The sequence below is a fragment of the Ictalurus punctatus genome, chromosome 24 (genome assembly GCF_001660625.3).
Source record: "Ictalurus punctatus breed USDA103 chromosome 24, Coco_2.0, whole genome shotgun sequence".
NCBI classification, from domain to species: Eukaryota; Metazoa; Chordata; class Actinopteri; order Siluriformes; family Ictaluridae; genus Ictalurus; species Ictalurus punctatus.
The window spans coordinates 6112927-6125571 of record NC_030439.2 but is presented as its reverse complement, the minus strand read 5'-3'; the positions used below and the strand labels follow the sequence as shown (position 1 = coordinate 6125571).

The window sequence follows — 12645 nt, the reverse complement described above, 5'->3', positions numbered from 1 at the left end:
GCATTTTGAATTCCTTTGGCTCCCATCCCCAATCTAAACATATACATAAATAAATTAAAAGAAAACAAATAAAAATGTTTGAAATATTAAAACATTCGTGTATCATCAGTTCTTTTAATTATTTCATTAATAGGACATTTATTTATTTATTTATTTATTTGAAGGAGAAGAAAACCATTCAGTCCAGTACGGGTTCATTTTGACCCCCTTTATGCATTCGTGAAGGTTTTTTTGGTTCATGCATTTTAGGGTTAAATATCAAAAATCTAAAAGTTGTGCGTCATACCTGACTTCTAGATGAACACTTTCCAGTTGGTTATCTGACTGTAAGTCATTCCCCCTCAAATGCTACTGAAGTTAGAAACGTGTATAACAATGTCGTATGTAACTTTAGAGACGGTCCCTTAATTTCCGCGCATTTGAATATTGACCGTCTGACGTCATGCCAGTGAGTTCCCTTCCCCGTCGGCCGCTTTACAGGCAGCACAACATTAGCTCGTTAGCTACAGTGGTTTTGACACGAGACGAGAATTAACAGAGTTGTGCCTTGTGATATAATGCAATCAACGATGAAGAAGGAAGCCGAGAATGTTTGTGTGCTCTGCTGCCAGGACATTGATCTTTTCGCCGTGGGGAAATGTGACCACCCGGTGTGTTACCGGTGCTCCACTAAGATGAGGGTCCTGTGCGAGCAGAAATACTGCGCCGTCTGCCGAGTGGAGCTGGACAAGGTAGCGGCCTGATCACCTCCGCTAACCGGCCAGCTAGCAGAGCCGAGTCGCGCTGATAAGCCAACTTCCAGGGCCTGCTAGCTGGATTAATCCGTCGTCTATCAGGAACTGTTTTAGTCTGATCCCTTTGAGTCAAGGAAGTGTTTTAATTCGCTTTAACTCAGGAAACGAGTGTAGCTTACCTAGCTAAAAAAAAAAAAAAAAAAGTTTGTATCAGGCTAGTTAGCTAGCTGACTTTCTCTAAAACTAAACTGTCTGCTAAACTAAAGATTCCGTTTCTCAGAAGCATGAAAGATTTCGCTTTCTCTTCATCAGTGTTTAAAGATAGCTAGCAAGCTAAACCTTATAGGTTTATATCATTATTGCTTACTGTCTTTATATCTTTATTCTCAAATCATTTCAGTTGCCAACCTTACAATTTCCCCAGCTGCTGAGTCTTACAATCAGCCTCATGTGGTCCAAGGTGTCCTTCTGAGCCAGCAGATAACACATATCACAGACATGATTCATGATGTACAGCTGAACCGATTATATAACTCAGTCCGAAATGGTTTACCTGCTGAAAACAAAACAACAGAAACCATCTCAGAAATCCTAATGGTTTCCACTACAAGTACCATTACAAACCATCAGCTAATTATTAAAACCATCATTGACCCTTAATGGTGTCTACAAGACGTAACGTGCCACCAGTGGAAGGTAACACATGACCAGGAGAGACCCACAGGGACGATTGCAGTTTCCATTAAAACTAATACAATTCCCATTATAACCATTACAAATTCTATGAGGGTTTAGATTGTTTTGTTTTTCCCCCAGTGGTGATGATGGTATACTGTCTTTAATGTTTAATCCCCACCAATTCCATTTTCTCTCAGGTTATATTCGTTCGAAAGCTACAACCCTTCGCTGCTCTCGCGCATCAGGAATTCCAGGCTGAGAAGAAATATGACATCTACTTCGGTGACGGAAAAATCTTCGCCCAGTTCAGGTACGTGCGATTCAGTTTTGCCTCTTCTACGTTTGTAGTTTTGAGGGGAAAATCTTGTAATCTTGTGTATGTGTGTATATTTTTATCACCGAATTCAGGAAGATTTTGCTGTGTGAATGTCCACAATGTCCTGAACCCAAAGTGTTCTCCAAATTCGAGGAGTTGGAGCAGCATATGCGGAAGCAGCATGAGCTCTTTTGCTGCAAATTATGTGCTAAGCACTTGAAGGTACCGTGTCGTGATTAGAGGTCGACCGATAATGGATTTTACCGATACCGATAACTAAGTTGGGCAGAACCTGCCAATAACCGATTAAACAACCGATAGTTTTTAAAATTGATACTGAATGAAAACGTAACACTCAAAGTATAATTTTTACTGAAATTTATAACAAAAATAAACAGTACTGACTATACCATGAAAATGCACTGTACTTTTTAAAAAATGAAATAAATATTAATGCATATTAAAGTAAATAATATATATATACATCCAAACTGAACCAAAAAGTAACACTCCAAATAATATAAAAATAGAGACATCCATAATGAATGGGGAAAAAATACAAAACACTTCAAATAACACAACAAAATTAGTCAGTGATAGTTTTTATTTCGCCTCTAGAGGCCGCTCTCGTATTATATAACGACAGCGTAGACTTCTCAGCCGCTCCCACAGCAGACACAACCGGGGAAAACTATCAGTGTGGATTTTTGCCGATAACCAATAGTTCTGTGACGATTAATCGGCAAAACCGATCAATTGGTCGACCTCTAGTCGTAATTGTGCTGTGTTTCTGGCTTGTACTTAGCTGACGTGCTTGTTTTGCTTATAGTCGGTAATGTTAATCGTCATACAAATTCCACATTCAGATATTCTCCTATGAGAGGAAGTGGTACAACCGCAAAGAACTGGCTCGACATCGGACGCAAGGGGACCCAGACGACACGTCTCATCGCGGCCATCCGCTTTGTAAATTCTGTGACGACCGATATCTGGATAACGACGAACTGCTGAAGCACTTAAGGCGAGACCACTACTTTTGCCATTTCTGTGACGCAGACGGAGCACAAGAATACTACAGGTACTTCACTGTTTCTGTGTGTGTGTGTGTGTGTTTTATATAATTAATATTTATATATTTACTAAAAAGTTAACCGTCTCCTGTCTGTTTCAGTGACTACCGCTATCTCAGTGATCACTTCAGAGAGAGCCATTTTCTGTGTGAGGAAGGTCGCTGCAGTACAGAGCAGTTCACGCATGCCTTTCGGACAGAGATCGACTACAAAGCCCACAAAACCGCTGCCCACAGTAAGAACCGGGCCGAGGCACGGCAAAACCGGCAGATAGACATACAGTTCAACTACGCCCCACGCCAGCAGAGAAGGAATGATGGTGAGTGGGTCAGTCCGAGTCGGCTCGGTATAATCTCGTGTCGTCGTTTTAACCTGCTGTCAGACTTTTACTCAGCGCTCTCTCTATATGGCTTTTTCAGGTCTAGTAGGTGCCGACGATTATGAGGAAGTCGATCGCTTCAACAGACAAGGGCGCTCGGGAAGAGGAAGACCGCAGGGGTTACACCAGAATGTCAGAAGCTGGAGGTACAATAGGTAAGTCTGTCTCATTCCAACAGCTTTAATAACGTGCCTGCACTTTTACATTGTTTACATCGATCTACGTCATCATTTCAAAGCAGATTCAAAGTAACAGCTCGCAGTAGACTAGACTCACGAAACATTTATCGTGGGTTGGAGAAATCTTCTCAATCTTGGAAAATGGTCTCTAAACAAATTTTAGAGGAGTAGGAGGTTCCTTCGCGTTACGTCCAGCAAGGGTGCAAGTTGTTAAGAGCGTGATGTGTAGAAGCATAAGTTTTATCGTTGCCTTCAAAGGAAATGCTGCCGTATCCACTGAAATGAAGATAGTTGTCTAAAGGTTCGGTATCACATACAGAGATTTTATCGCTGAGTCACCAGTCGCTGTACTGTGATGATGTTAGTAATCGTTTTTACTAATGGTTGCCATAGTAACATTTATCAGTGAGTGGCGTAACTAGCATTCCACTTTTGACAACAGATCAGTTTTCATGTCACTAGAATGAAACATTCTGGAGGGAGAGCGTTCGTATATAAAAGTCACCAGTGTATAAATGCACCATGTCCTAGGAGATGAAGGAGAAGCAGCGTGAGCTCTTTGCCATTACGGCCGTTTATCTGCGGCGAAAGCGCAGGCTACGGACTGTCTGGATCCACGAAACAATTTGGACTCGCAGGCAGCATCACGGATCGTGTACACTCTACTGTCTTCACTCCCATTGGTACTCGCTGCACTGAGACACTCCAAATTTGCATAAAGTGAAACTTTTCTCATGTCGTTGGACACGCCCACACCTAGTCACCGACAGTCGCCCGGAAGTCATCAGCTCTCGTAAATGAATGGTCTGCAGTCGCTTTGTCGCTGCGAGTGGCTGTATGTGTGAACGTACCTCGACTCTTCTTCAACTCGTCCCCTATTAACGATTTACAATAATTGGTGAAAAAAATTTTAAAACGTAGGTAAGTTGGCGAGACCAAAACAGTGAACAAATTAAACTTTGCTGCGCTGACTTGAAAGGGGAAAAACAGTCAATATAAACAGATTCACTCCGACCAAAACTATATGTGCACGCTTGAGAAGAGGGTGTGTGAGACGTGCTGGCGGAGCTCACACCAGTTTCGCTCACTCGTCTGTACACACGATGGACTCGGCGTATTGTTCAGCTGGTTTGGTTACAAAGAGCGACTTTGCCTGAACCACTGCACTCTGTCCCGTTTCCCATCTGAAGTGCCTTTTCTGACGCCCTGAAGGCACTGGAACCCTGTTCAGATGGAAGAATAAGCAGTATAATAGCCTTCCATCAGGGAAGAAGTTTAATAATAATAATAATAGTCATCAAAACTCTGGAGTAATACAAATGGAACTATGGGAATTATGTTGTGATAAAAAATCCAACATAAATCAAAATAATTTAGTATTTTATCATCTTCACAGTAGACACCCTTTTCGCCTAGAATTTCCAGAAATGTATTCCTGGCGTTTTCTCGACCGAATTCTTGAGGAATTTCCCTGAGATGCTTTTTAAACAGTATTAAAGGAGTTCACACCGACGCCGGACACTTATCGGCTGCCTTGCCGAATATTTCACCCCGGGTCGTAGGTTTAAATAAATATTTTTTTGTAAATAAAATGTTAGTTTTCTAATGAAGGAAATGAATACGTCGGCACGATTATGTTTTTGTCTACAACACCGATTTCACACATTTAATCACAGACCTTCAGATCAAAAGCTTTTTAACATCATGAGAATCAGTTCAGTTGAATGTCCACAAACTTTTGACGGTAGTGTACATTTCAGTTTCGGTAAATAAAAGAACATTTTTCTCCATTTCAGCTTCCTCTGATTTGTTCATTACTTTGAACTTTTAGACAAAATCCGATTATATGATGATTTTATAAATGAGGCTCCAGGTATAATAGATGGGACCCACTGCATCTGACACCTTGAGGATGTGTTCAAACCAAAACTCAAGACCTTAATCTCCAGACATTTATTACCTGACAGTGCTTAACCTGTACTGAATGGGGTTGTGTACAGAGAGGAAGAGGATAAGGACCTGGCTGCGGCGATTCAGGCCTCACAGGCTGCTCGTCGACAGGCGGAGAGGGGACAAGTTCATGAGAGAGGTGGCCAAAAACCACGCAAAGAGGAGACGATGGCTGGCGACGAGTTAAGAGGCAATCGAGGGACAGTCAAACCTCCTAGTGACATACAAGGTAAAGTGGGTTTGAACTTTATTATTGAATCTGTTATGTGTCGTTGATTGTCCTGATCAGTCAAGCTCTCTCACACCTCTGTCCGTATGAGATCTACTGAAACATGCTACAACTAATCACATTCCCACTGAGTATAGTTTAGTCACTACACTTAAGAGTCCTCTGATCTCAAACCTTGCTATATTCTCTCATTACGTGTGACGTGGTCTGTTGTTTTTGTCTGCTATGTGCAGTTACAAGCACCTAAAAGTCCCCATGAAATCAAAATTGAAGTTCTGTAGCGTTTAGTATGAATATGTTCGCTTTAAGGTTCTCTATAAGCCCGTGCGCTCCAAAACAATGACAGAATTCGCATTTAGAAGATATACGCATTCGAAATTTACAGTGTCTCTCTCTACCATCGATACGGATCAGCGATTTTGATGACATCATTCTGCACTTCAGCTTCTCATCAGATTTTCTGTCCAATCAAACGCTCTCTAGAATCTGAAGTGTCACGCTCTCAACATTATAAAGATCACCTTACTGGAGTTGCCGATGTTGAGCGAGAGAAATCATATCGGCAAGCACGGGTCGTAAACGTGTCTTTAGCTGTTCGAACGCGTGTTTTCTTCAACTGTATGTTGGTTAAGAAGGAAATGGCTTGAATTCATTCCCTATTGGTCGGCTCGCGTCCATGCTACTAACTGCCAAGAATGGCTTAGCCCGGGCTGTGAGGTTGGCTAAACGCTATTGGCTATTTTTAAAAAGGGGAGGGGCCACTCTATGTCCCACCTTGACTTCCTGTTTCAGAGGAAATTACGTCAACACATCGAATAACGCTGCACGTTTCAAATCATTTCACGGGGATGTTAACGTATATATATGAGATACCCCTTTGTCTATTTTTGGTCTAAAAGACAAAATGAAAATTTCTTTTGAATGTTAAAGTCGAATCGATGTATTACACGTTTTGTTTCGGTAGTAAATGGCCAGGTAATGCTGGTGAAACACTACCTGACCTGCCAACCTGTGCACTTTCAGGAGCACCATATTTAATATTTTAAATATTTAAACATTTTTTGACATTTTAATTAACATGCATTTGTGTGAGGTATCACTCAAAAATATGTCTGAAAAAAGAGCAGTTTGAGCCTATTTACACGTGAATCTGGAATGTTAAACTTTGCAATATTAACTGACTCCCTGGAAGCTCCGCCCACTTCCCCCCCACCCCCAATCTCGCATTATTCATTTTTCAACCACGGCTCGAAACATTTCACTTTGTCTCCGAGGGACTTCAGATAAGCCATTTGTAAAGACTATATTAAACCCTACCCCCTGGCTGGACTACGTGATATTCCTTTTTGGGGTTGGCAGGTCTGCACTATTCATATTCTAGGTCTCATATGAGCTCCTGTAGCTTTTGCCCCCGGAGACAGCTGTATATCGAGTACATTTAAAAAAGATTGATATATTTCAGGTCGATCAGCGAAGAATAATGTCCCGCTGAAGGGTGAAGACTTCCCAGTATTAGGAGCTGGTGCAACACCACCGCCACCGCCGCCTGTTCATAGGTATGTTTTGATACGTAAATATTTGTCACTGTTTGTAATAACACAAAAGATGTATAATTTCTGTCTGGATATTGCATTGCTTTTACTACACACTGATAAACGTTTTGTTGCAGCATGGTGAAACCCACTCCTGTCTCACTGAAAGAGGATGATTTCCCTAGCCTGGTACATTCTGGTACAATGGGTCCAGCCCCAATGACACCAGCATACACGGCTCAAGCTAGAAAACCTTCTTCTTTCCAAGAAGAGGACTTCCCAGCACTTGTCTCAAAGATCAGACCTCATAAACCTCAAGAGAATACGACATCTGCTTGGTCCCAAGTAGGAAGCAAATCTGGCGTGCTCAATAATAAGCCTGTGGTTCTGCCGACAAAGGCACACACGCACAGTGCCCCTGTGTTTTCCTCTAGTGACCCACCACCCTCCTCTACTGTTCCTCAGGCTCAGGTGTCTCGGCGCAAGAAGAAGCTTACCTCTTCACAGAGCGCCAAAGCTACATCCAAAGTCAAATCTCCGGTCTCGTCAGATGATGAGGACCCCCAAACTGGCAAAATGGTTCAGGAGGTTCGTGCTGTCCCCACCATGTTAGACATTTCTTCCCTGCTTACAGTGAAGACTGGCTCATCGCAGCCCAATAACAAAAACGGCAAAAAGAAGAGACAGCCTTCAGCCACCCCTTACGGGACGGCCGCAGATAACATGGAATTGGTTACCACTGCGGCTCACAAAGAAAACGTACCCAAGACCAAGCCACCAGATGGCGGGGTTCCAAAAGGCACCGTGGTCCCCAAATCAAATATGTTCATAAACGGATATAAGGAGAAACCTAAGGAAACTAAGAACACCATCCTTCCTGAAGAACCCCCTGCCCCTAAAAAGCAGCCCACCTCTGAACCACCAGCTGCACCTGAAGAAGAGGATTTCCCTGCTCTTATTACTAAGAAACCTCCACCTGGTATGATTCGCCCAGTTACTGTATACAAACACGGTCTCGTGTATTGTCTGAAGCTAACCTTTTATTGTATTGTGTTTGTATTTTAGGTTTTAAGACCACATTTTCATTGAAGAACATTCAGACAGTGCTTCCTCCTCCTCCTCCTCCTGGTCTCGGGCCTGTGGTCAGCAAGCCTCCTCCAGGATTCACTGGTGTTCCGCTCAACAGTAACGTAGCAGAATGCACGGTGCCAGAGTTGAACAGGTTAGCAGGCATGAAGTATAGTGAAGACAAAATACAGTCTGTACAAAATACAGGGCGTCCCAAAAAGGCTCCATACGTAAGCGAACCTGTATCCCAGCACCGCTTGTGCCTTCGTCAGTGGACGTTCGTGGACGTCCACGTCTCTGTCTGCAACACTTCCAGTCTTATTCAATTTGTTAATACAGTGCTGTGAAAAAGTATTTGATTTCTTCTGTTTTGTGTATCTCTCATACTAACTAGTTTTAGATCTTCAAACAGAATACAACATAAAACAAAGACATCTTGAGCAAATGCACAATACAGTTATTTATTTATTTATTTTTATTGAAGCAATAAAAGTTATCCAACACCTATCATCGATGTGAAAAACTAACTGCCCCCTTAAACTTAAAATCTGGGTGTGCCACCTTTAGCAGCAATAACTGCAACCAAACGCTTCCGATAACTGGAGATCGGTCTTTCACTTACTTTTAGTGCTAGGACTTACTTCTGTGCTTTAGATCATTGTCTTGCTGCATAATCCAGTTGCTCTTGAGTTGCAACTTACATACTGAAGACTGGACATTCTCCTTTAGGATTTTCTGGTAGAGAACAGAATTCATGTTTCTCTCAGTTACTGCAAGTTGCTCAGGCCCTGAAGCAGCAAAACATCCCCACACCATCACACTACCACCACCATGCTTGACTGTAGGTACGATGTTCTTTTTGTTGAATTCTGTGTTTGGTTTACGACAGATGTAACAGGACTCCTGTCTTCCAAACAGTTCCACTTTCGACTCATCAACCCACAGAACATTCTCCCAAAAAGATTTGAGGATCATCAAGGTGTGTTTTGGCAAAATTCAGACGAGGCTTAATGTTCTTCTGGGTCAGCAGTGGTTTTCACCTCGCCACTCTTCCATGGATGCCATTTTTGCCCAGTGTCTTTCTGATAGTGGAGTCATGAACAGTGACCTTTATTGATGCACGAGAGGCCTGTAGTTCCTTTGATGTTGTCCTTGGCTCTTTTGTGACTTCCTGGATGAGTAGCTTCTATGCACTTGGAGGAATTTTGGAAGGTCGTTCACTACCGTGCAGAGTTTTTCCATTTGGAGATAACGGCTCTCGCTGTGGTTATTTGGAGTCCCAGAGCCTTTGAAATAGCTTTGTAACCCTTCCCAGTCTGATGTATTTCAATCACCTACTTCCTCATCATTTCTGGAATTTCTTTCAATTTTGGTATAGTGTGTTACTGGGTAAGACCTTTTAACCAACTTCATGCTGTTGAAAAAGTTCTATTTAAGTTGATTTGATTGAACAGGGTTTGCAGTAATGCGTCTAGTCTAGCTGAAACCCATTATGAATGCAGCTTCATAGATTTTGGGAATTAGTAACTATGGGGGCAAATACATTTTTCACACAGGCCCAGTTGGTACTGGATGACTTTTTTTTTTGCTTCAAACTGTATTTTGTGTTTACTCAGGTTGCCTTTGTTTTATCTTAGATTTAGTTTTAATTGTGTGTGTGATGTGCTCGCCATGCTTCCTGTTAAAAGTCCATCACAACCTTGCGACAGCTTCCCGATCCAGCCATGAGGATGATTTCAATACGGTCTTCTTTTGTAAAAGGCGTTCTTAAACACTCTCTGAAAAAAGATGTACAATATAAACTAGGTATGAAACATTTTGGAAGACATTTTGTTAAAAAAAAAAAAAAAAAAAAGTGTATGGAGACCTTTTGGGACACCTTGTAGAAATCTACTAATGTTATGAAGTGCATTGTTGGGTTTTGGGCAAATTATACATGTATTTTATCTGTTCAGTTATTTGCTAACGTTACTATTTGAGTGGCATGATTTAAAAATAAATAAATAAATAAATAATAAAAATAATTCATTTTGTTTCTTACAGTTGTAGACCAGCATCCTCACTTGGAACTTACCACATGCCTGAAAACTTCAAACAGAGGAACATGGACCTTATTCAGTCAATACAGAACTTCCTTCAGAATGATGAATCCAAGTTCAATGAATTCAAAAACTATTCAGGACAGTTCAGACAGGTAACCAGTGTTAGCCAGATGTCTTGTATGAAAATATTTGTTGCTGTAATAATGCTGATTATTTAATCAGTCCATACAGGAATTTTTTGCGTGATTGTTGCGGCCCAAGACGCCGTTTTTTTTTTTTGTTTTGTTTTTTTCTTCAAAGTTTGCGATGTAACTTGCTTTGTAACTTTTCTTTTTTTTTTTTTGCGGAAAACTACTTGAATTGGTGAAATTGCAGCTGCGTGAAATTGTTTTTCACTCTTTCACAGTGAAGTTTGTTAGTGAATGAGACTCGTGCTCGATGCACATGAATCAAAGACGGCTTTGGCTGAACGCGCATTGTGATGATGTCACACGAGGCGTCTTGGCCCAAATCTGCGGTCATTTTGAAAAATTACACGCTCCTCTGAAGATTGTCGAATTTGCATGATTTCGCGTTCATTTCTGCGATCGCAAAATTGCTAAAATCCTGGAGGGACTGATTAATCATGCGGTTTTCTACTCATCCCAAATACAAGTCCCCAAGTTTTTTTTCTTTTCTTCTTGCCTTCTATAAAACCTTTCTTTCTTTTTTTTTTTAATACGTGGAAGTATTTTGTTAGTAATAATAATGCTGATGATTGAATCTTGACGTTGTACTCACTCCAAATAGAAGTTCCTGTTTTCACCCCCATGTTAATTATATAATAATATGATACCTCCTGTGTTTTACTAGGGTTTAATATCTGCTGCCCAGTACCACAAAAGCTGCCATGAGCTGCTGGGGGAAAACTTCAGCAGGGTCTTCAACGAGTTGCTGGTTCTACTTCCAGACACACACAAACAACAGGAGCTTCTCACTGCCCATGCAGACTTTAAAGCAATGGAGAAACAGCAGCCAGGCTCCAAAGGCAAGAAGAACAAAAAGAAAGCCTGGCAAACGTGTACCTCTAACAACAGTCTAGACTTGGACTGCCAAGTGTGTCCTACCTGCAAGCAGGTATTGGCCCCAAAAGACTTCAACGCTCATAAGACCCTGCATAATGGAGATGACGACTTTCCCTCTCTCCAGGCTATAAGCAAGATTATCAGTTAACTGCCAAAATCAGGGGCACTGCTCACAGAATGATGCTTTTTTTTTTGTTATTCCGAGGGTCAAAGATGTTTAAGACAGTGAGGTATCATGTGAAACAATGCAGCTGTAGTGTGTCTAGAGCATGGGCGCCCAACTCCACTATCGGAGTCCATCAGAGTTTGGCGACTTAATGGTTCCGAGATGCCTAATTTTGGCTCAGCTGTAAATTACCAGGTTTAACTATGGCATTCCAGGTCTGGAGTTGGACACCCCTGGACTACAGCGTTTGAAATAATTCACCACTTTTTTGAAGAAAAAATAAAATAAAAAAAACTTTCCCAACTCAAAAGGTGAGATTGAAATGTTTTGTAATGATGGGAGAGATTTGCTTTTGGAGTATTCATTATTATTATTATTATTATTATCATCATTATTATATAGTACATTTCTTAATGCCACATCTCTGGATTTATGGGTGACATTTTCATCTGTTTGTACTCATGCTTTAGGCGTGGTCTAGCTGCTGCATTTTACGGAAGCCCTAAGAGACCATGCATAATAATTTTTTTCTTGTTTTCTTGTCGTAATTTTCTCATGATCTCCACATAAAAAAAAAGTTGTTTTCTCGTGACCGTGACTTCATTTTTCTGTGTACTCGACATAACATGTTGTTTATTATAGTTCTGGAGGCAGCAAAATCTTAGCGCAATCCTGCTGCATCATGGATGAACAAATAATTTTTTTTTCTTTGATCAGAGCTGAAATGGCTCTGTGTCTGTCAGTGATCGATAACTTCCACATTAGTGTCCGACACGCGAGAAGGAGGTCTACGTGCATGCGACACCAGTCCCATTCACAAGGCGCGAGATTTTCTCGTGATAAAATGACGTCGTGAGGAAAACAGCTTCTTAGCTCATGTGGAGGTCATGAGAAAACAAGAAAGAAAGAAAGAAAAATGCAAAAAATAGCTACTTCCGTAGCATTTGCTTCTCCCAAAACATTTATTTATTTATTTTCATTAGTCTTGTTGCTCACCTGTTTTTCAAACCAACAGAAAATAAAGGGTTTATATATATATATATATATATATATATATATATATATATATATATATATATATATATATATATATATATATATATATATATATAAAAAAATTTGGATGAAGGAAAATGATTGAGTTGTGTAAGTGCCTCGTAAATGATCCGTCTCTGACAAAGGGCTTTCTTGAAGTCCGTTGATAAAAAGTGATTTCATCAATCAAATGAACAAAGTAC

The 12645-nt window shown here is 40.9% G+C and overlaps 1 protein-coding gene across 1 annotated transcript; it reads left to right on the top strand.

The window, feature by feature from the left end:
- Positions 1 to 433: 433 nt before the first annotated feature.
- On the top strand, positions 434 to 11704 carry znf598 (zinc finger protein 598). Its single transcript, XM_017454884.3, has 12 exons — positions 434 to 731; positions 1610 to 1722; positions 1821 to 1950; positions 2595 to 2806; positions 2900 to 3117; positions 3218 to 3332; positions 5357 to 5535; positions 6998 to 7091; positions 7205 to 8046; positions 8133 to 8289; positions 10179 to 10329; positions 11030 to 11704. The coding sequence occupies exons 1-12, from the start codon at positions 558 to 560 to the stop codon at positions 11387 to 11389; spliced, it is 2745 nt and encodes a 914-aa protein (XP_017310373.1). The 5' UTR covers positions 434 to 557; the 3' UTR covers positions 11390 to 11704.
- Positions 11705 to 12645: the final 941 nt, after the last annotated feature.

What these genes read in the sequence shown, in the direction of transcription:
- znf598 (XM_017454884.3), top strand. Translation starts at nt 558, where the DNA reads ATGCAATCAACGATGAAGAAGGAAGCCGAGAATGTTTGTGTGCTCTGC. An exon ending in ACCTCCTAGTGACATACAAG is followed by an intron (nt 5,536 to 6,997) that starts GTAAAGTGGGTT and finishes GATATATTTCAG; the next exon opens with GTCGATCAGCGAAGAATAAT. An exon ending in TACTAAGAAACCTCCACCTG is followed by an intron (nt 8,047 to 8,132) that starts GTATGATTCGCC and finishes TTTGTATTTTAG; the next exon opens with GTTTTAAGACCACATTTTCA.